Source organism: Polistes dominula, unplaced genomic scaffold, assembly GCF_049000335.1.
Source record: "Polistes dominula isolate Pdom_NZ unplaced genomic scaffold, Pdom_raw_medaka contig_33, whole genome shotgun sequence".
In the NCBI taxonomy this organism is placed as follows: Eukaryota; Metazoa; Arthropoda; class Insecta; order Hymenoptera; family Vespidae; genus Polistes; species Polistes dominula.
Window position 1 is genome coordinate 1,173,263 of NW_028300998.1, and position 24,471 is coordinate 1,197,733.

At 39.5% G+C, this 24,471-nt stretch overlaps 1 protein-coding gene across 1 annotated transcript; it reads right to left on the bottom strand.

Moving 5' to 3' along the window:
- Nucleotides 1–976: 976 nt before the first annotated feature.
- Nucleotides 977–24,326, bottom strand: LOC149032207 (uncharacterized). Its single transcript, XM_089173659.1, has 4 exons — nucleotides 24,102–24,326; nucleotides 18,033–18,157; nucleotides 17,720–17,863; nucleotides 977–1,266 (listed from the first exon to the last, which is right to left on the bottom strand). The coding sequence occupies exons 1-3, from the start codon at nucleotides 24,310–24,312 to the stop codon at nucleotides 17,855–17,857; spliced, it is 345 nt and encodes a 114-aa protein (XP_089029785.1). The 5' UTR covers nucleotides 24,313–24,326; the 3' UTR covers nucleotides 977–1,266; nucleotides 17,720–17,854.
- Nucleotides 24,327–24,471: the final 145 nt, after the last annotated feature.

Below are 24,471 nucleotides of genomic sequence, written 5' to 3' on the forward strand. Positions count from 1 at the left end.
GTGTACGTGTAGATAGGTGCGCACCGACGCGTACGATTACGATAAAACGATGAACATTTTTACCTAAGAAAGCAACTTCTTTTGGACTCGCCGTCTCGCGATCGTTTCGCGCTTTTTGCTCGAGTCGAAATTGCTCTCGAAAATCGACTTCGAATCTTGAACGAACGAGTTTGGGTGAAACGAGAGAAGCAGCAGCAGCAGCAGCAGCAACAGCAGAAGAAGAAGAAGAAGAAGGAGAAGAAGAAGAAGAAGAAGAAGCGGAAAGGGCAAGAGAACGTTTTATCCCCCAGGATGAATATGATGTAAATAAATGAAGAGAACTGCCCTTAAGGGAGTGGATATATTAGGCGGGGGTAAGAAGTGTTATGAAACATAATTAGCGACCGCCGCCACTGACTCGCGATGATTACAGGGCGGTGAGCAAAAGTCGCCAGCGATGGAAGAAGAAGAAGGCGAAGAGAATGGTGGCAAAGGGGGGGGGCGAAGGGCAGAAGGAAGGTAAAAGGAGATAGAAGGAGATAGATTTCCTGGCTACGAGCTACCTTCCTCGCCTTTCACTATCGCCGCTCTCGCACGTACACGCTTAAACGTCACATGGGGAACAGGCGCACGAAAAACACGCACCTATACGCGAACGCGCATAAAGAGAGGGTGAAACACATTGTCTATCGACGGCGCACTCATACAGGTGCCAAACGTACGGACACGCTGAATCTGCACGTCGTACACTAGCCGCCTACGTGCCCGCCTAACCAATGGCGTAGAAACTTTATCCGCTTTTCCAACATTTTTCCTATTTAAAAGTACGATATTATCGTTGAAAAAAAAAAAAAAAAAACAAAACAAACAAACAAAACTAAAAACTTCCACGAACGCAACGAGTCTTTGTTTTTGTAAAATCGTCATAAAACGTTGTTGCATCGTTTTAAAATATTTTCCAAGATTTTGTATTTTCCGAGGGTGGAAGTAAAAAGGATTATACCACTGGCCCGGTACGGTATACACACCGTACGTAGATATGTATGTACTTGCCTACCTACCCACCTATGTACGTAAGGTTAATGGTCCGCGGGTATAGTAATTGGTAGCGGTGCTCTCCATGAGGCTGCGTATCAGGCCCCGTAGGTGGGCGGGTACTACCTCGATCCTTTTTCGGATTTAATGATCGACCATTGAAAACGTACAATATGCTCAATCCTTTGGTTCTTCCTGCCGAAGGAGAGAAATCATTGGCGTCAGCGAAAATCTTCCTTCTGTGTTTTTCTCCTAACAAAGAAAAATATATGTACTCATAATTATGAAAGAGGTCTTAAAGTTATAATGTATCTACTCGTTTCGAGATATTATTTCAAGGATTACATTTGTGAACACTAAATGAATTCCAAATAATGTTGAAATAACAAACACTATTTAACGGTTCACTTTGAACAATATCGTCATAATTGCATTGAATTAATTTAGTTGAAAATAATGTGATATGGATTTTACCTTAGACCACCACTTTTATTTTATAATTACAGGCACATATATAAGGGAAAGAAAATTGTATAAGAATAATCTAATAATTAACGTCGCTGTCCTTTTTTCTTTTAGTTTATCCCAAAAAAAACCAAGCGTTTTGGTTATCGATGAAAATAGCCCGAAAAAAATAAGAACAAAAGAAAAAACAAAAAAGAAAAAATAACGAGCCGAGATAAAATGAGAAAGAAAAAAAGAAAATAAGGAAAGAGAAAGAAGCTTTTATTAGGGGTGGTGGGGGGGGGTAAGCTGGCTGGCTCGTTCTCATTATCATAAGAAAGTAAAGGAAAAAATGTTGCGCTTGACTCTGGGGATCGATTAAAAAGAAGAGCAAGAATAAACGGGAAGGTCGAGGCTTGCTCGCGATATAGCTAATTTATTAGTCGCCATTCACCGTAACGTTTATGACCCTGGGAGCATCCTACCGGATCCTACGTTCTTCCAGTCTTGTGACGTACTGCTTTCCAGAAAAGTATCCTCACAAATTTTTATGGTCACCAACGCGCTCGAATAACCGCACCAATGCCTTACCGTCGGGGCCTTTTAAGGGTCCTACCATTCGGTAAGAGTCTCGATATACATACTTTTGCGTCTTTTACCCCAGAATACGACTATATCTCGAATAATCTTTATCCGAACTATCAATCGAGGAATGATCAGTCACAAATATTTACACAAAATATGAAAATGCGTGAGCTTCATTAAAAATCGTATTACGATTGAATGTGCCAAGTATGTAAACAACAATATAGGAATTTTGCGTGTGCATTACAATAATACGATAAAACGCGACATATTATAAGAGTATAAGTAAGTACTTTATTTCATTCGCAGATATGACCAAAGAAGAAGAGTAGAGAAGACAAATTTCGTAGGAACGTCGAACGTGCGCATCCTTTTCTTTTGCTCCATTTTACTACGAACTATCAGAAGCAAAGGAAGTGTTAAAAAAGGAATAAGAAAGTAATCCTCAATTTCATCTAACCTTAATGTAATATTCAAATATGCGCGCTCAAAGAACAATAGTTACTAAAAGGTAAGACAAAAGAGGGATAGGAAGTATATCGGAAAATAGTTACTAGACAGTTGAAGAAGATCACTTAAGAAGCGCGGACGTATTATAAGAAAGGTTCTATTATAAAATTTAAGTGTTATACAATCTTTAATATTAAAATAAAGTAAGACTGAAGCTTTGCATTTAATATAATATAATATAAAACATTGCCGAACCCGCTGCAATTTTCCTTAATTCAAAAGGGAAAAATTAACAGGTTATGGGCCCAGAGCACGTGTTCGGCAATTGAAACGACCGCGTGTAAAATAAAATAAAATAAAATAAAATAAAACTAAGTGTCCAAGAAAATATACATGAATATCAAGAGAGAAATGATGGCTAGTGAAAACAATATAACTGGAACAATGGATAATATTGAGAAATTGCGAGATGCAAATGGATATAACATGTGGAAATTCCAAATGACGATCTTTCTAGAAGCAGCTGATCTGCACAATCAAATAAATGATGAAACACCAATAGAAGAACGCAATGAAGTTTGGAGGAGAAAAGATGCGAATGCAAAAGGATTTATTGTAAGTACGATAGATAATACCCTTAAAATTCATCTAATAACATGTGATTCAGCATATGCCATGTGGCACAAATTAAAAGGAATCTTTGAAAGAGACACTGCACAGCAAAAATGCTCTGCAATGCAAGAATTTTTTGAATATAAAATGAAAAGAGACCACAATGTGGCAACACACATTGCTGAATTAAATAATATAGCATATAAAATAAAATCTCTTGGAGGAAATATCGATAATAGCATGTTGATATCCAAAATATTAACGACATTACCAGAAAAGTACAGGTACTTCATCAGTGCATGGGAATCAACACCAGCAGATAATCGAACCCTCACAAACTTGACGGCTCGTCTTTTAGCTGAAGAAGCAAGGGACCATGTAGCTGAAGAGGAAGAGATAGCAATGAAAGTTGAAACAAGAGAATGTTTCAAGTGTCACAAAAGAGGACACATTGCAGCAAACTGTAAGAAAAGTGGAAAAGACACTATGTATTGTCACAACTGCAAGAGAAATAATCATAACACCAGGAATTGCAGAAAAGGATCAACTGCAGCATGTAAAATTTGTAAGAAAACTAATCATACTGAAAATAGTTGTTTTTTTAGAAAGCGATTAAATGAATATGAACCAGGAACAAGTAGTGGAAAGGTGGCATTTATGGCAGGTATGGAAGAGTCCAAGGAAGAATGGATAGTCGACTCGGGAGCCTCGGTACACATGACAAACCAGAAGGATCATCTGACAAAGTCAAAGTCAGTAGATACTAAGATCAACATAGCTAGTACCAAAGGCACAATGACAGCACGAGAGCTCGGATCACTAGAAATGGCTAGGTGCAAACTAAAAAATGTTCTCTATGTTCCCGACTTAACACAGAATTTACTTTCAGTGAACGAAATTACTAAAGCTGGAGGAAAGGTAACATTCAATAAAGATAAAGTAGTTATAAGTAAAAATAATAAAATTATATTAGAAGGAAGAAAAAACACAGTTGGATTATATACTATCAATGCAAGAGAAGAAGCTATGCAAACATCACTTAAGATTAATGCAGAACTACTTTGGCACAAAAGACTTGGACACCTGGGTGTAGATAATATGAAAAAACTCCTGGAAATCTCAACTGGAATGGAGATAGACAAGGGGATACTTGGTCAGCTAAGCAATTGTGAAACCTGTATAAAAGCAAATCAGAAAAGGAAACCATTTAACAGTGTAAGAGAAAGAGCAACAAGACCTTTGCAGATAATACACACTGACGTTTGCGGCCCAATAACACCAGTAACATGGGATAAAAAGAGGTATTTCTGCACATTCATTGATGACTATACTAATTTCACAATGGTATTTCTCCTAGCACATAAAAATGAGATGGAAGATAAAATAAAAGAATACATAAAATTAGCAGAAAATAAATGGGAGAAACGGGTAAAAACAATTAGATGTGACAATGGCAAGGAATATGCCAATAATGCAGTAAGGCAATGGTGTAAATATAAAGGAATTAAAATGGACTTTACTCCACCATACACACCTCAACTAAATGGTAAAGCTGAAAGGATGAATAAAACATTAACTGAAAAGGTAAGAGCAATGCTTACAGAAAGTAACACAAATAAAAACCTTTGGGGTGAAGCAGTGCGAGTTGCAGCTTATTTACACAACAGAAGTCCAACCACCATAAATGAGAAAACTGCATATGAGTTGTGGAACTCAAGAAAACCTAACCTCAAAAACTTAAGAATATTCGGTTGTAAAGCATATGTAAAAACTCCAGGACCATTGAAGAAACTGGATGTTAGAAGCAAGGAAATGATATTTGTTGGATATACTGAAAATGGATATCGACTATGGGATCCAGAGAATAGGAAAATAAGAATTTCGCGAGAAGTAACATGCATTGAAGAAAAGATGGTGAACAGCACAATAAGAATAAACTGTAATACAATTGAAAATATTAAGACCAATGAGGAATTTAATGAAAAGAAAGAACAGCATGATGAAAAATGGAAGGATCCAGAAACAAAAATCTATGAAGAACAATCCGACAGTGAAAAAGAGATGCTGAATGTAGAGGAAGACCAAGAAGGATTGGAACAGATACTAAGAAGATCAAAAAGACCAAGAAAAAGCCCAGAACGATATGGAGAACCCATTGCATATTTAACATACAGTGAGGTTATGAACAGTGATGAAAAGGAAGAATGGAAAAGGGCAATTGAGGATGAAAAGGATTCATTACATAAGAATAATACATGGGACATCGTAGATGAAGAAGAAGCAATGAAGAACCAATGCATTTCCACAAAATGGATATTTACAAAAAAGGAAGACGGGAGACACAAAGCACGTTTGGTTGCAAGAGGATTTGAACAAAAGGACCAACTAGACTACGAGAAACTCTTCTGTCCGGTTGTCAATACCGCAACCTTAAGAGCACTATTTGCATTAGCATGTAAAAACAAATGGAAATATATAAAATTTGATATACGAACAGCATTCCTATATGGAATTATAGAGGAAGACATATTTATAAAACTGCCTGAAGGTTATGGAAAAGAAGAAAAATTTGGAAAATTAAAAAAGGCATTGTATGGACTGAAACAAGCACCAAATTGCTGGAATAAAAAATTTACTGAAACACTAAAGGAACATGGATTTCAACAGCTCATTACTGAAAAATGTATCTTCAAGAGGAAGAACAACACAGCAATTTTGGCAATTCATGTTGATGATGGAATAATGTTCGGAGATAATGAAGATGTTTTAAAAGACATTGTTTCCAGATTAAGAGAAATTTTCGACCTATCAATAATTACTAATCCAAAATCTTTTCTAGGTATACAGATAAAAAACGGTGATGGTAAAATAAAATTGTCTTTAGAACAATATACCAGGAAAATTCTGGATACGTTTAACATGAAGGATGCAAATCCAGTAAACACACCCATACTTGGAAACAGCAATGTGAAAAATGAAGTCCAAGAAGAAAATAAAAATTATCCATACAGAGAGGCCATTGGTAATCTGATGTATCTTACTGCGAAAACAAGACCAGATATATGTTATGCAGTAAATTTTTGTAGCAGATCAATGGAAAAACCCAATGGTAGTGATATAACAAATGTTAAAAGAATTTTTAGATATTTACAGGGTTCTTTGGACTGTGGAATCTCATACACATCGACTGGGAATGACGATATACTGCACTGCTACTGTGATGCAGATTTTGCAGGCGATACTGAAACAAGAAAGAGCACCAGTGGATACGTAATAATGCTGTGTGACGGACCAATCAGCTGGGCGTCTAGAAAACAACCAATAGTAGCACTGTCAACAACAGAGGCTGAGTTTATTGCAGCAGCAGACTGCTGTAAAGAGGTGCTATACTTAAAAAACTTTTTAGAAGAACTCCTAGATAAAACAATTAAAATAATAATGCATGTAGATAATCGAAGTGCAATTCAGTTAATGAAAACAGGTATATTTAATAGAAGATCTAAGCACATAGATGTAAGATATCACTTTCTAAGTGACCACATAAAATTAAATAATGTTACCATAAAACATGTTAGCACCAATAACCAAATAGCTGATATATTAACAAAAGCATTGAATTACAACAAGTTTGAGAGATTTAAAGAATATTTAGTAACAAAATAACATTGTAAAATACAACCAAATTTTTTCCTGCGAGATAGCTATTTAAGAGAACTAAAATTTATTTTTTCTTGTAGTATTGTTAGAGTTAATAATTGATTAGGCATACAAAAGGATTACATATTTGTAAAAAAAAGTATATATATATATAATATAATGTAAGGAGGAAATTGAGGATTAAGAGGAAGTGTTAAAAAAGGAATAAGAAAGTAATCCTCAATTTCATCTAACCTTAATGTAATATTCAAATATGCGCGCTCAAAGAACAATAGTTACTAAAAGGTAAGACAAAAGAGGGATAGGAAGTATATCGGAAAATAGTTACTAGACAGTTGAAGAAGATCACTTAAGAAGCGCGGACGTATTATAAGAAAGGTTCTATTATAAAATTTAAGTGTTATACAATCTTTAATATTAAAATAAAGTAAGACTGAAGCTTTGCATTTAATATAATATAATATAAAACATTGCCGAACCCGCTGCAATTTTCCTTAATTCAAAAGGGAAAAATTAACAGGAAGAAATAAGTAAAAAAGAAAAAGAGAGAGAGAGAGAAAGAGAGAAGGAATCGGTAGGTTCGAAGGCGTCTTTCGCATAAAGACAACAGTCGTGGCCATTTCGTATGCCGTGCAACATGACAACATGCTGCGTTATCAGAATTATTGCTCACCCCCGCATTTCTAACCAATACCGAGCTAATGCCGCGCGTTAACATTCGTGGGGTGTACTTCGAAGGCTGGCATCCCTGCAAGCTGTGGCCGGACTATCCCTCCCTCCCTGCCTCCCTCCCTTACTCTCTCTCTTTCTCTCTCTATCTCTCCATATTGCCTCGGTACACGTACGCATATGTCGCCGAATGCCCCGCACTCACGTACACTCTTTCTCTCTCTCTCTCTCTCTCTCTCTCTCTTTCTCTCTCATTCTCAGCAAGTAGTCGTGGGCGGATCACCACCCCTTGTTCCTCGTTCTGGAAGAGGCAGTCTCGAAAGGGAGGCTTTCCTGCCTTCCAACTTGTATCACGTGCTTCCTCTTCTATTTATTATTCGGTTTCTACGCGCTCGCCTTACCGCGACTCCTACCATTCTCCTTACGGTGAATGCTATTCTAGGCCGGGACACAGAACAAGGGAGGAACCGACATTCTAATGTATTCGCGAACGTGGTACCACGTTCCAAAGTTTCCTCATTTTTTCCTTTCTTCCGTAGCTTGGAAATTGCGACATCGTGCTTCCTCCCTATTGCTTCTTCCATCTTTCGTCCTTTGCAATACGATTTTATAGAATCGAGTTTAAAACAATCGAACGAACGACAGAGAAAGAAATTAGTGAATACAGAGATCGTGCAACTAAAATTAGTTAAAGCTATTAAGCAAGGATTTCATCATATTTCTCTATGATTTTTGACTCACCCCCTTTTGTGGTTACCAAGGGTTGCCCTAGTGCAGACCCATGAACAATTTCTTGTTTTGACGTGGTCGATTTTGTCGCGAGAAAACGAGATTAAACTGTTTACGGTCAAAACTGTACTGCGAATTACTCGCGCCCATTTTAATCCATGATTTACGATCGAGAAAGAGATGGCTAATTTCTCTATTTTCTCTCTCTCTCTCTCTCTCTCTCTCTCTTTCTCCATCTATCCCAATCTCCGCGACGAATTACAAGTTAGCTCGAAAGGGGTTGCTAACGTTTCCCCTCGACTCGTGCCACCAAAGAGTCTTTTAAATACTTTCTATTTTTTTTTTTTTTTTTTTTTTTTATTGTTTCCTGACCTCTCGAGCAAGCGTAAATTCTCGAGAACTTTTCTGGGTTGTTCCATCGATATTTCGTCAGAGATATCTTTTCGTTGTGTCTTATTTGTATACAACTACACGTAGGACAGTTTAAAAAAGATATTTGACGGGTGGGTGTGGTAAATATTCGAGTGAACGAGATAAGAGATAAAAAAAAAGTTTGATTCTATACGCCAGTAAATCTTGCCGCGGTGGGATTTACGACTCGGCAAGAGAAGGGCGAAAAGAAGAACGAAGGGAGACAAAGCCGTAACGAATTCAATAAAATCGCTACTCGTTTCTAATTCACGGATTAGAGATCGAAATGTCGACCGTGAGAAATGCTTATTTTACAATACACAATAGAAAAGAGAACAAAAATATATTCTCGAGAGAACAAAATATATATATATATATATTTTTTATAATTTATAGATTCGATCGCGTTGAATAATCGACGAATGAAAACTTTCTTTCCTAGCAATATACCGTCCAGATGCATCCTCGATGCAATGGTAAACGCTCGGTGAGGCGGGTGGGCGGCCTGTGGGGCCACCTAAAGTAAATTGATTCAAATTAGTTCCCAATAGCGTGTAATAACGCGCGTTCCCGCGGCCTCCCTCTTTCTCTTTCTCTTTATACCCTTTATTTTGTCTTAGATACGTCATTATATTGCCTGCCGCCTAATACTTAGCCCGATAGCCAGAATTATTGCCTGCATACCAGGTGAACCATCACGTACAAATCGCCACGCAATGGAAGATTGCGCGCGTCCCAAGAGAAAAAGAGAAAGAGAAAGAAAGAGAGAGAAAGAGAGAGAGAAGGAAAAAGCTACAGAGTGACTGAAAACGATGAACATCAAATTAATCGCGTTTAGATATTGCGAAATTATTTCAATGCCATTGGTTCGATCCAAAAAAAAAAAAAAAAAATTACAATTCTCATTCGAGCGGATAAATTAGAAATCGAATAAAAATTCTAAGCGTAACTCAGATGATTTCTACGTCTACTTAGAATATATAATCGAGTTAAAAATATATGCATTTATCTTGAGAAGAATAAATTCATATCTTGCTCTGTTTGGCTCTCAAATTTCTACATAATTCTACATCGCATGGAGTGGAAATGAAAGATAAAAGATGGTAAAACGTCTGACGTTCGTCTTCGCTGTCTGAGACGATGAGGAGGACTGCGGCGACGGCAAGGCAGCAGTCGATGAGAACAGAGCGACGAGGTAGAATTAGTGTTTTCGTTATATACGTCTTTCGAGTGTTTCGTGGCTCCAACGATCACGACGAGTGCTTCCAAGGCTCTATCTTTCCAAGAGAGTGAGAGAGAGAGAGAGTGAGAAAGTAAAAAAAGAAGGAGAAAGAAAAAGAGTCTCGTCCCACCGCAGACCTCTTCAAACATATTCTCGAGAATATCTCCTCGAGGTTGCGAGCCCGAAAAACATTTTTCTCCGAGCAGCTCGACAATAGCGGCTGCGATTATACGGTAGCGCTGAAAACAACATTAGCGCGTAGCTACTTCAGAACGAGAAACGACTTGGATTGCTGACAAACGATGACGAGACGCTTCCTTTCGTTCGACCGAGAAGAAAAGAGAGCGAAAAAGAGCAAAGAATCAAGAGAGAAAAGAATAAGGATAGAGAGACAGAGAGAGAGAGAGTTATCTTTCGAGAGACGCAACCATAATGCCGAATCAGTTTTCGAAAGGTTCATCGTCGACTCGTTAAAACGTTTTATCGGTTATTAACTCGACCAACATTTTTTTTTTTTTTTCCCCAACCGTAGTTTATTCCATCGAAAAGCATTTCTAATTAATTCATTTGCTGTCGCGCGTTTTAATGAATATCGATTAAGAACATAATAACAGAGTCTTTGATCTTTAAAAGTTATTGAAAAAACAAATAACTTCTCTCTTTCTTTCTCCTTTCACCAAGGCAGAAACGATAGAACGTTGAAAGGAAAGCCAAAGAGACAAAATAAAATCGGAAGTTTTTAATGGTCGAGCAAAGAAGAAGCACAGGGTTGCGTTCAGGTTAAAAAAGAGAACGGTTCGTCTTGTATCTTCTTGCCTCTCTCCGTTGCCGTCGCCGCTGATGCTGCCTCGTAGAACGGTGTAACGTGTAGTAATATATGCGGAGTTTCAGGCTCGCTCGTCAGTTTGGAGAGTTGAAATCTGGCTGGGACCTCCAAAGCGTATCTGATCCCTTGGCACTATAGTGATCCGTGAAACATCTTGTTAGCTCTGTATAAATAGATAAAAGGTAGGCTTATACAGGGTAGTTCACAAATAATGGACAACTACCCAATACCGAGAGATGAGAACGCCTACGTGCAATGACGTTGCACGATAAACATTTCCTGTCTCTTCGACAATCGACTTTTTTTCTATCCAACGATGCAAGAGCGTTCTTGTTCTATCAGAAAAATCCTAGGTGTAACGCGAAAAGATTGAACAAACGGTCGAAAAGAGAGAGAGAGAGAGAGAGACGCGTTACTGGATACGTTGCAACTTCATCCTGTTTCCGGCTGAAGGTGAAATCAGCTTGGATATCGGAGATGTAATAATCATTGTATCGCATTACCTCATTCCTATTTCGTTACGTTGCATTGTAATTGAATTTTTTTTTTTCGTACTAACCAATCTTTTCCGAATGAAAAATATACAAACCCCTCTCCTCCTCTCTAATGGCCCACAAGAGACAAATGAAAGAATAAAAACGAACTTTATACGAGATCCGGCGATTTTGTGATTGGCGACGCTAAAAATCTTAGGGAAATCTTTTTCTCCAGTATTTGACGGAACATTTGAAAATGTTAACTCGTAAACTCGATGATTAAAATCATTTGTTTAATTTCAATCGACTGCGGTGAACATTTTCGATATCGGTTCGTGTTACAAATCAAGGCGATTGAGAAGGAAAAGGAGGAGGAAGAGAAGGAGGGGAAGAAGAAAGAGAAGGTCTACGTTCCAAAGACTTGTACATGCGAGATGAGCGTGTACCGGTGCGAAAGCTTGCCCTATTAGAATACGTCAGGATCTCTTCAAGGATATATCCTCTCATTTTTTTGCCCTTTGCTCGTTATCGGATTCGTGAATCGTATATTCTTTTCGTCTACCGATTCTCCTCGCGGTCACTCTGCCACTATTCCTTACAGTTGTGTGCGTTAGTCCCGTACACAAAGAGACGTGTAAAAGATTATACGTTACTTCGACTCGCAAAATGATTCTAATGGCACACAAAAAGTTAAACACGAGAAAAAAAAACAAAATGAAATTAATTTTCATCGATAGGCAGAAAGAAAGAATGATTGGAGAGAGAAAAAGAAATAAGGAAGAAAGGAAAAGTGAGAAGGAGGAATATTTTTGGAATAAAAAAGGGAAGGAAGGAGAGATACGCGCGTAAAATCTCGAATAAGACGAGGGCGAAGGAGGAGACGAAGAAGAGGCTAATACACGGCCGTGACATATACGCCGTACGGACATACATGAGGGTGGGCCGACGAGTGGCAGGTTGTACCCGGAATACCCACCGCGGTGCATCGCTCAGTGGGGTCTCCCTCTTATTCTAAGTGCTGGTCGAGCCGAGAAGAGGACCGAGCCCGATGTTATCTTCCCGGTTGGAGAGGGATAAAAGCTTAAAGGCTGCAGCCAACTACGATGATACCCCCGGTTATACGAGAGTGTCAGGACGCTTCAACTTTTCCGTTTCGTCTCCCCCCAGTTCCCCCCGGATCACCTATGCGCGTTGCGTGGCTGGCTGCGGCTCTCCGCGTGTCCCCTTTGCCACAGATTGTCCGCGTGTGCGCCTCTACGTGTGCTTCTTTAACTGTGCGCGAGAAGACGACTTTTGGAGAGAGGGTGGAGGGTGATGAGACGCGAAGAAGGGCAGATCGGAATGCGGTGACCAGCAGGCAAGCCAAGGAAGGCTCCTGAGATGAAAAGAGAAAAGAAAGGGATATAGCTAGCCAAGAGACGCGGCCAAGGCATCGGGGACAGTGACGTACCCCCCGCGGAGCTATCCGGAATATATCCACGCGAGCGACTACGTCTCGACCGTCCATGTACGCGCCTTCTCGCGAGAACACTGAATAAAAGCCGGTATATACCTACTCTGCGTTAAAAACGTTTCATCCCTCGGACGTTCAACGGACTACTCAAGAATGAGACTTTCATTACCACGAACCATTCTACTATATGAATGAACCAAGATAAAACTATCAAAAAAAAAAATCCCGTATCTTTGTAACATTTTTCTTCTTCTTCTTCTTCGTCGTCTGATTGTGTGATCGAATTAAATAACGCGATACGATTCAAAATTCATAGAATAATAATCAATCGTACCGTACGAATACCGTATTATTTAATAACTAGTCAAATTAACAAATTTAATTAGGCTGTACAAACACCCTTATCAAATCGTTATTTCGACAAACTTTTCATATTGACGTCGCAATTGACGATACCCCAAAGAAGAGTGCTTTTGAATCGAAAGGAGGATCAACGTGAAAAAAGGAAGAAATAGAGAAGGCTAATACAAATAGCCGCTGGAGTAAGAATCGGCGGGGGCGGTAGATAACGAGGACGATGACAGCAACGATGATTTAGCGGTGCGAGAAAGTTAATGGCCGCGTCGGGGCCCTCGGGCCCACGACGCTATTCTTCAGAAACATTCACAACACTCTTCTGTCCCTAGGGTTCTTGCTCTCTCTCTCTCTCTCTCTCTCTCTCTCTCTCTCTCTCTCTCTCCCTTTCTCTCTTACTCGGTCTCTCTCCTCCGCTTCGTGAGAGAGACCCCCGGAGATTCCACACGAAGCCTTACCCCCAGCGTGTGCCAATTCATTCCAACTCGCGGACCGGCGTTAGGCTTGGTTTATGGTAGCATTTACAATTATAATCGGCCCATTCGCTCGCGATAAACGAGAGAAAAAGAGACAGAGAGAGAGAGAGAGAGAGAGAGCGAGAGAAGGCCTTCTTACTCCGACGCAGCCCTCATCGCCCCTCCATCACCCAGTTTTGTGGGGCCTTATAGCATCTTCGTTTCATCGAAGATCGTACAACCAGGTCTTATATTACCGCTTCTCGTTTTATTTATTCGAAGAACGATAGCTTGCTTTCATGGAACAAGTATAATCTTTTTTAAAAATATTCAAGTTATAGACAAGCATTTGACTAATTGGAAAATGTAAATTCTCGTTGAATTTGAAAAGTACGATAGAAGATGAATAAAAAAAAATTGTAACGTTTTTTTTTTTGTTTTATTTCAATTCCAAGAAGACTTCCTTTCGACTATTGGACTCTCCTGATCGTTCTTTATCCCCACGTCCGATTAGAATCTAACTTCGACAAAGTGCCGTGACACCTTCGACGGATCCTCTAGAAAAGAACAAGAAGTTACTTCGAGGGATCATCGATGGGTCAGGGCCAGTGTGAAAAGGTTTTGGGGCAGCAGGTGTCTACTAGTTCTCTAGAGATAGAATGAAAATAAAAAGGAAGAGTGAGAAATAAAAGAGAGAGAGAGAGAGAGAGAGAGAGAGAGAGAGATGGAAATCTCGCGTTGGTATTTATCGTTCAAAAAGCTGTGCCACGCCCACTTTCTGCTGCCCACAAATCAATCAATGAGAATCTATCTCTTTGGAAAGATGTAGGATCGCGTAGGGAGCGGCAAAGAGAAAAAGAGAGAGAGAGAGAAAAGAAAGATATTGAAAAAGAAAAAACAGTTTCAGGTTCAAACAAACAAAAAATTAAGATGGAAGAAAAAAAGAAAAGACGTCGATTTGTCAAGCTCGAAACACAGCAGCCGATTATACCAACAGCGATAACGCTAACGAGACTGACAAGATATCGATGTATTAACAAACGGGTGTGTCGGAAGTGACTTGTGACGGAAAGAAAACTTTGTGACACACGAAAACGATATTTAAAGATAAGAAGATGCTCCTCCTATCAAAAGTGTTTGAAATCTTCGGAGAGAAAACACACAAATACACGCACACGTCATTAATAAGAGTTTAAAAAAGGTCCGGGATGGCTACGAAAAAATCAGTTTATGAAGAGAATGCACAGAAAAGAAAAAAATAGAGAGAGAGAGAGAGAGGATGAGACGAAGAGGAAGGAGCGACAGGATCCATAAACGTGAATCGAAAAACGAGCCGAGCCAAATCAGCGTAGCCAATTCAGCCTTTGTATATGACCCTTAGGCGAGTCATTTGTCGTGTTAATAATTATAAGAAGGTGTGACCCCTCACTCGCGCTACACCTACGGACAACCATATTTATGGATTTCGAGGCCGCGAGCCTCGGCCTCGGGGAATACACGTGGAGCCGCGGGGGGTGACGTAAACTAACCGCTGGTTAATTATTGTCTACTCTACGGCGGGCCCGTCCGCGTCGTCCCTCTACGATCTTTGCCAGAGAGGAGAAGAGAGAAGAGAAGAGAAGAGAAGAAAAGATAAAAGAGAAAAGAAAAGAAGAGAAGAGAAGATCCGAGGCCAGCCAAACTGAGCCGAATCGAGCAGAAGGAAGTGGAGGTGGCAAGGCCCCACCGCGTGGACTCAGCTCGATGGTGGGAGTCCAACATTCTCCTTCTCGTCTCGTGGAACCCGCTAAGGGCCCAGAACTACCGTGGTAGCATTCAATTAGCCTCGCGGCATGTGAAATATTATTGTCTGCCTCGCTTCATACACTCGATTTTTAAAAGAGAAGAAAGAAAGGCATTACGCCGACCTTCTAATATATTTCACTACTGAATCATCCAAGCAACCCCTGGTGATTCTACGGTCGTTGCACGACCACCAACACCACCACGAGTCCCGCAATCTTCTTCCTCCTTCCTCCCGTCCATCCGGGTGCCTCGGTCGCGCGAGCGATGCCGATTCTTCTTCGTTTTTCGAAGTCACCGTGGAAATTTGAGATCTCCAATTCGCGTGTCCAAAAATGTCCTTTCTTTGTGCTCCCCGTTAAGGGTAGCAGGGGTCTTCCTACGAAGGAGCGACGCGTTCATTGAAAAAGCCCAATAACGGCTAAAGCCAGACGATCGTATGAAGATATATTCGCAATTTATTCTCGCATAAAACGAGCTGAGATTTACAGCGTGCCGCCTTCGCTCGGTCCTACATGATCGATGTGTTCTCGCGTAGACGACACGCAAAAGAACACAGATATTACGTGTACTCTCCCAAAATCGAAAATTACTCTCCGAAATTCTTTTTCTTTTGCGAGCAGAGTCGGACGATCGGTCGGACACCCAGATGATGCTCTTTCGTCGGTAATACTCGCGTGATCGTAGCATGTATTAACGGTCATTTACAAGTCACTGCAATAAACTACCGGATCGTTACCGATATTGTAACAAGCACGAGTCATAACAATTCCGCTAATGCATCTAGGGTAATTGAAACGCTCAAGTTCTCCCAGCTGGCACGTTTCTGAGTACGAGTTAAGTACGTGGAGTCACGAACTAGAGAGACCGTCTTTCCTCTAGTTTTCGTTAAGCTTTTAGGAAAATCTGCATCTACCAAAATGGAGAATATCTTTACGACGAAGAGAACAAAAATGTCATATCGAAATAAACAAGAAAATCCAAGCAAAATACACTCCTCGCGCCAGTCGACCGAGTAAGAGTAATTAATAAGCTCTCCGACAGCTATTCATAATCCAAATGGTGCTTCCCAAACTTCTAATACGAGTTAAAGATGAAGCGCAATCGAATTAATACCCGCAGACATCGTGAATGCTCGAAGGAGGACTAATTAATTTTCACACCTATCCTTACTAATTGATCAGCCAGCCTTCGCGCCACATATTAGATCGTTTCCCTCTGTCTCTCTGACACTATAACGATATTATGTCCCAGAATGGTAAATGTTTAAAATTACATGTGCCGATAATGCACGATCGGTTCATTCAAATGATTTTAGTAATAAAATAGATTTAAAATTTCAAAAGCTAATAAATTAAAGTTAAGTCATCCGAGTCAAAAAGAGAAGAGATAGTACGCTATAAATATCCTCATCTTTTAGTCAAACTCTGCAAATGAAATAAAAAGGTAGAAGAAAAAGAGAAAGAGAAAGAGAACGAGGAAGAATAAGGAGCGACGAATTAATTATGAAAAATGCGACGATTCGAGTCGGAGTTGAGTCGAGTTGAGTGGAGTCGATTCAAGACTCGCTTACAATTAGATAACTACAACGCTATCTGGTTGAGCAAAAGCTTTTCTCGCGACGATCGACTCCAACCCCTTGGAGAAATAGTGAGCAAGCGCAGAAGGTGCCGCTTTTCTCCAAGAGAGAAATAGAAGAGAGGAGAGGAGAGGAGAGGAGAGGAGAGGAGCAGAGAGAAACCAGCAGGAAGCCGTTTCGCTGGCAATGGCGGAGAAAGCTGACGGGATGACGGGGTGGGTGATGGGCTGACGGAGAAAGGTGGAAGGAAAAGGAAGGGAGAGGAAAAGAGAGGAAAGAGAGGTAAAGGCGTCTAAGACGAGACCTTTCCTTGCCATCAACTTGTCTGCCAGATCGATTCGCGACGACGTCGTCGGAGCCTCCAAACTCAGAGATATAAGCGAGACGTTGCTTTACCACCTTGAGGAAAGTTGAATCGAGAGAAGACGTATGCGTCTCTAAACGAAACGGTTTTAACGGCTACCTTTTTCTTTCTTCATCGATAAAAGTCGATACGCCAAAAGATCGCTACGCTACCGCGTGCAACCGAGATCGATTACGTAAGAGGACCTTTTCTTCATTTCCCAAAGGATCGATTACGTCCTCTCCTACCACCGAAGATCCTCTATACTTTTATCCTCAGACTAATGGCGATGCAATCGATAATATAGATAATAATTGCAAACTATCCATATCGATAACGAGAAATATCCTTAGAAATAGTTCTTTAGACCGCAGGGAATCTTCCAGTTAATTAATCGAAAATTTAAACGGGGTAGATATTAGAAGATGAAACAGAAGAAGGAACCTGTTTCGAATTTTAAATAATATAAACATTCCAAATAATATAATAATATACAAATAAATAAGTTTACAATAAATAAACCATGAAAAATGTCTCGATTAAATTATCTCGCTAAGAGAATTCATTTGATAAATTAAAACCAGCAAGCAACTCGTGCCGATTTAATCCTTTTATCCTCAATACGATGAGTACCGAAAAGGCTTGAAATTATTCTTACTTTAAGAAATTCTGCGATGGTTCCAAAACACTCATCTACGTTGCAGATTGAAATTGAGAAAGGTTGATCCGTGGTAAGTTGAAAATGAAGTAGATAGACATTGACATAGGTTGAGACTATTTTCAGAAATTCTTGTTATCGTAGCTGCAAAAGAAAAAAAAGAATCGTTCAAATTGTTAATAAAAAAATGCGAATAAAGTAAATTCGATGGCGAATAATCTTGAAAATAAAGTAATTTATATATTTTTCTATATAATGATAATCTTTTTATAATATCAAATAAATGAGAAGAGAGAAAAATATAAGTACCTACCATAAAATATAATAAAGCAGCCATGTTTTCGTAGATGTATAGACGAAAATTCCGTAGGGCTGAACTCTCTTTCCTTGCCTTAAACGATCCATTGTTTTTGTCCCTTTTCTCAGTGGAATCAGTTCCTGGAAATTCATGGTTGTGAATATTTATTTACATGATGAACACATTACCTATCTTCATTCTAATTTGCCTGGTTTCATATTTTTTAACGAAAACAGAGAGAACTTTTACACAAATTTAAAGCGTAAAGTACGAAGCGTAGTTTCGATTCTTTGAAAACAATAATTAAATTATCGACAAATTAATCAATCGACTTGAAGAAAATATTTCATATTTTCTTGGAAAATTTCTATACTCGGTATCGAGATAAGCACCAAAAAATTTCACTTACATTAGTTCACTTCCAACAGACGTTAACGCAAACACTCGAATAACTAACTGAACCACATTAAACGTTCGTAAAAACTTTGTATGTGTTCGTTTCCTGAACGCATGATTCTCTTACCAATGTATTTACATACACGGAGAGAAATTCTGAGAAAAGTTCGGGATACTTATCGTAATGAAAGTTTATAGGTTGTGTATTTTCTTATTTTTGAAAAGAAATAAACGCACTGAAGACGTACAAAATGAATAATATTTTCTTGTCGGCTCGTCGTACATTTATTACAAATTACTAATAACGAAATATTTGTTTCTTTTTTTTTGTTTGTTTGTTACAAAAACGATTTAAAGGAAAATCACAGTATGGTTTCGATCTAATAAAAAAAAAAATATCTTCGAAAAAGACGATAACAAAACAAAGATTTAGAATTCTTATGATATGTTCTCGTGTTAAATAACGATCCCATATGCATGTTGTATTTTTCCATGATAAAAAAAGAAACGATATCGTTTGTACAAACAGAGATTTTGGACGTACTTCTCAATTTTGTCAAACTGTCATACATTTTGTCATACATTGGCAAACACACCTGATTTGCAAAAGAGTACGAATAAAGAGAGAAAGAGGGAGAAAGAAAACAAGAGTGAGAGACTTGATACGTTGGACGAGGAGGAGCTCGCAACAGAAACATTGCCATCAGGTCGTGTCTGGCTGATTTTCTGCTTCGAATCGAGCGTGTTCGTCCTTTTAGTGATCCCAACGGGAAGTGCGAGAGAACTCGACTCGAGCGACGTCTGGAAAAGCGACGGTCCGAAGAGTCAGAGAGAAAGAGAACGTTGCTGTGTATACGAAGAGGATCGTTTCAGGGTTGGTAGTGTCGATAGCAAAGATAGAGAGATAGATATAGAGAGGGGTAGGGCGGGGAGCGGAGGAGAGAGAGAGAGAAAGAGAGAGTGTGGTGGAGGAAGAGGGTTAGGCGCGCGCGCTCGGCAGAAGGGTGGAAATGGGGATGAGAGAGGGAGCGCCGGAGCGTGTAATTGAGTCCCGTGCACGATCGCTACTTTATCGACCCCCTTATGCTACTCCCACCCCTTCGCCACCCTTTCGCCGTTGCTCCAGAATCCACTGGAAACCACCACCACTACCAACCACCACCACCACCACCACTACCAATATAACCAGTAGCGTGTTCAACCCTAGACGATCCACCCCCTATCGCCGAGCTTCGTTCCTACTAAACCCTCTCCTTTCCTCTCTTCTCTTGTCTTCTCTTCTCCTCACCACTCCTCGTCCTTCTTTCTTTCTTTCTTTCTTTCTTTTCCAGCGATATCAAGCGAGAGATAGTTAAATGCCAAGAAGACAAGGACGAAAACGACGACGAGTGGAAGGGTGACTTCTTGAGAATCGAGAGCTAAAAGAAAGGGGCGGACTATGGAGGTTGATAGAAGAAGAAAAGAGTCTATCGGCGTGTGTCAGCGTTCTGAAAATTGATGAAAACGAGCTACTGTTCTTCCGCGCGTCTACAAACGCCATCGCGAAGATCAATTTCAGGATCCGAGATCAGGAATCACTTCAACTATCATTCTTGTACCTCGATTTCCATCGACCGCTCGTTGAAAATCAAATCTATGATTCTCCGTTTGTACGATTATTTGAGAAACTTATGAAAGTTAAGTTAGCAAATCGTCTCTTGTCAATTCGTAGAGATGTCTTGCATGTTAGGTATGCATAATTCACGTATATACAAAATATATGTGAATATGTATAACGCAGATATGTCGTTCCTCATTACAAAGAAAAGCAAAGAACGGAAAGAACCGCGTGTTTTTCTCGATGTTTCCGATTGCGAATCACAATGGGCTTACAATTGTATCGCAATTTACCACATCCTCGAACGAAGAAGAACGTCACGGAGGTACGTACCTTCATCGTGCAGCATAATTACGGATCTACGGAGTTGCTTTCCTGCGCGGTCGCAACAAGACGACGGCTCCCAACGAATGCACTCGAGTGCATCCCTCTGCTGTGCGCAAGACGTAAGATATAGCCTCACAGTCTTCTCGCTTTTTATTTGACAATGGTTGTGTCTCTTTGTACGAGCACCAAAAAGTACCTTTAAACGTCCATCTTGTTATATAATATAAGCGTAGACTTGTTATCTTCCTCACATTTTTAACCACAAAAAAGCAAAAACCAAGAATAGCGTGCGAAACTTTATTACCGTTGAGTGAAACCTTTTCAATTGTATTGTAGGTGGATGTATACGATCACATCTTAACAATTAAATCAGTTATTAATTATCCTTTTCCGCGTTCGTAATTGCCCATAAAAGAAGCTCGCACGAGTCAATAGAATATCGGCGTGATCGCTGTTAATCGCGATCACGGACTGGTACTCGTAGATTGAGTATAATTAAAAATAAATTTCTATCTTCGTGTCCGAGGAAAAAAGAAAGGAAAGAAAATAGGAGAGCGCCTTCTCTCCCTTCTTATCTAGAGAAAAGAAAGAGAAATGAAAGAAAGAAGGATAAGAAAAAGATAGAGATTAAACCCTTCGGTCCCGCGAGATCCTTTAAGGCGGAGTACGCCTGACACGCATAACAGAGAAATGATTTGATTAAAATGTAAAGGAGAAAGCCGGAGAAGGAGGTCCTTCTGTTTGCGCATTTCACGGTCCGCCTGTAAAAAAGCAAGCTAGTGGGGCTAGCCGTTAGACAGATGGCAGTCGGCGCACTCAATGGCCTGAGAAATTGGATTGCGTTTAAACTCCCGCACGTTTTCAGCTTCGAAGTGCAGATACCGAGTCGTGCACCAAGACAGACCTTTTTATGGACACTGAACCAAGCTAAACCAAAGAGCCAACCAATCCCAATCTAACGAATCTCCTCTACTTCTACCTCTACTTTCCCTCTCGTCTTCTCTCCTTGCTACGATTTCGCGAATGAAAAGCGTAAAAACCCTTTAAAAAACGTCTTCATCTTTTCGTTTCGATTCTGTAAATGCTAATCAACGTATTATCGTTCGAAAAGAAATAGATGATACTTGGAAATAAACGATAAACCCGTCATCTGGATCAGCGTTTCATGAAAATAATGATACAGAAAAAGAGTGAAATCGAATTGGTAGGATCACGCATGCCGCGAGCTAATCATGAGTAAAGCGACCAGAGGCAATTTTCGTTTCGTACAATGACCAATCAAACCGATGGAGCAAGCAATTTTCTGTGAGTAACGTTCCGCACACGTTTAATGTATCGCGCGTGACACACAAACCATCACCTGTTCTCTCTTGCGTACCATCGACACGAATCAACTTGAAGAAAAGTAAAATAGCATTTTCAATGAATACGATCAAAAATTGAAACGTTTTAACGGATCTGCTAGCAGTACATTATATATATATATATAAATATATATATATATATATATATATATAAAAAAAAAGATGTTTCGAAATAAGACCTTGCCTGTTGACTGAAAAATAAAGAAGACAAATAAATGTAAGATAAAAACGGTTAATAATATCGTCAGATTCGACTTTAATGTCAAATATAAGATCATTTATGTAACAAAATATATTTATCTCTTGTCAAAAAAATTATTCTACAATGGCCTACTAATTTCCAACTAACCGTAATGATTTATCGTACAAGTGGTATAAAAATATTATTACCACGCTTGATCCTTGAAAAAAAAATGTCCACTTTATATAACCCACCGCTTAATACTCCGATAACATCTATAAATCAGATCTATAGATAATCCTCACCATTTTCCCAAAGTGTGTAGGCCTATATAGGCCTATATATATATATAAACATCGTTTAAATTATAAAGTCCATTGAATTAAAAAGATAAACGATTATCTACGAACATAAATATCATCTAATATAAATCAATGGACAATGAGACACATGGTAAAAACAAATCTTCCTTTGTTCCTAAAATGAAATTTCTTTGATACTGAATTGATTTTCATAATAAAAATTTGTGTACCCAAACTATATGAAACATCTCGCGTACTATCGCTTTATTTTCTCTCAAAGTTACTTCCACTCGAGAACAGCTTGAAACGAATCGGATAACCGAGAGAAAGATATGGAGATAGAGAGAACAAACGTGGACGACTTTGGTCTAAAATCTTTCAAAGAGCGAAGAGGAAGATTCGAATCAAAGAGATAGAAAGAGAAAGAGAAAGAGAGAGAAGGAAAGAGAGAGAGAGAGAGAGAGAAGTGTGTGGGTGAACAAGTCGAGATTCTCCGGAGCGGATGGTGATGCAAACACGTACAGGGAGGTTCCGACGGGTGAACCACGTTGAAGCAAAGTAGGGAGATAAGGGCGAGTGGTAGGGATATCGAGAAAGGTGCTTGAGAAGGGAAGGAGAGGTACAAGCCTGGTGGCAGCAATCACCGTGAGTGGGCGACACGCGCTTCTCGTGGGTTATCAGCCTGATGAGGTACTTCCAACCCTCTCTTTTCCTCTCTTCCCCTTTCACCCTTTCGATGTCTCACGCTGCTGCTACATTGTCCGATGAAACGATAGAGAGAGAGAGAGAGAATTTATCCTATACGTAAACTTTGCTTACCGGATAGATCCAACAACGACTGATGTTTCACGAGTACTTATTTTACAAAAATGTTCTTTCCTTGGAGTAAGTTATTGTAATATTGTGTAACATTCGACATTTATTCACATTGAAAGATTACGATACACGATGACGATAATATTAACGATAAGTTGTTTTTTCAGTTGAAGATATCATTTTGTAAAAGAAAAACGTAATATTTGATAGCAAGAGGAATAAAATAGACAAAAATTCGATCGCGTAGAGTCCCACGATTGCTCGACTATATTCACGAATGTCCGTTGTGATGAGTTTCACCATATGACGGTAGCATACGAGCGAGGTAACTTACAACGAGGAAGGGGGTTTGGTAATGATAGCAGGGATCATGCCTTCGCGACATGTGGCAACATTTTAGATGTTTCAATTTCAAAACAATTTTTATGAAAATAAACACGAAATACTTGGATTGTTCGCTATTATAAGTTCGAATACGAGTAGCGATCGAAATTAGTAAAAAAGAGAATAAAAGAAAAGGAGGAGGGTGAATGGGGAGTAGGAGTGAGTAGCATTGGGTTTATCGAGTAGCAGCAACCGTAACGAGCGTGTGTAATCGATGTGGTTTTTTTTAAAGGATGCACCCCGAATGGTATTTCGTGTAACGTGACACGATTCGAGCCATGATTACATCGCTTTCTTCGAGCATGCGCGAACAAAGTTTCATAATAATGTATAAAACTAATCGATCAAAATCAATTTTCATAGACGACGTTGTACATTCCAAACGAATCCTCGTCGAATCACTTGAAGCATCGCATATTTAAAGAACCTGAAAAATATTGTTACATTAAAAGCTTACTTCTTCGAGTCGTTCGAAATGGCAAATCTACAATCTTCTCTTGCATCTCGATCGATCAAATCCTTAACGAAAGTCCGAGAATTCGATTGATGACGAGAATTTTGTCATCGGCCGAGCAAAGCGTTGTTCCTGCGTTCGTAGAAGTGAGAAAGGGATGGAATGAAAGATAAAAGGAGATAGAGAGAGAGAGAAAGGGGGAGCAAGCGTAGCCAGAAGGACAGGCACGCGTGTGCGTTCGATCGGCAACGGTAATCAATCACCTTCAAACTGCGGTCGTACAATGCATGTTGTGCCACCAGAATCTGCTCGCTCAAGAGCTATTGTTGCCACCCACGTTGTTCCTCTTCTGCTGCCCACCTTTATCCGCCGATCCATCCTACCCATCCAAAGCAAAGTCGCTCGTAAATCGGGACTGTTTGGACTTTCGGATCCGGCCTCGATTCGATAATATCGTTTTGTTTGAAAACGCATTTACGTGACGTCGCAAAGATCGAATAGCATTTCAAACATTTTCTTTTGACTGTTCCACGATGAATATCTACAGAAAAAAAAAAAAGAAGATAGAAAAAAAATCTCAAGCTAATGAGAAAGATCTTTTATTAATGTTCCAAGGATATCACCTTATTCAAA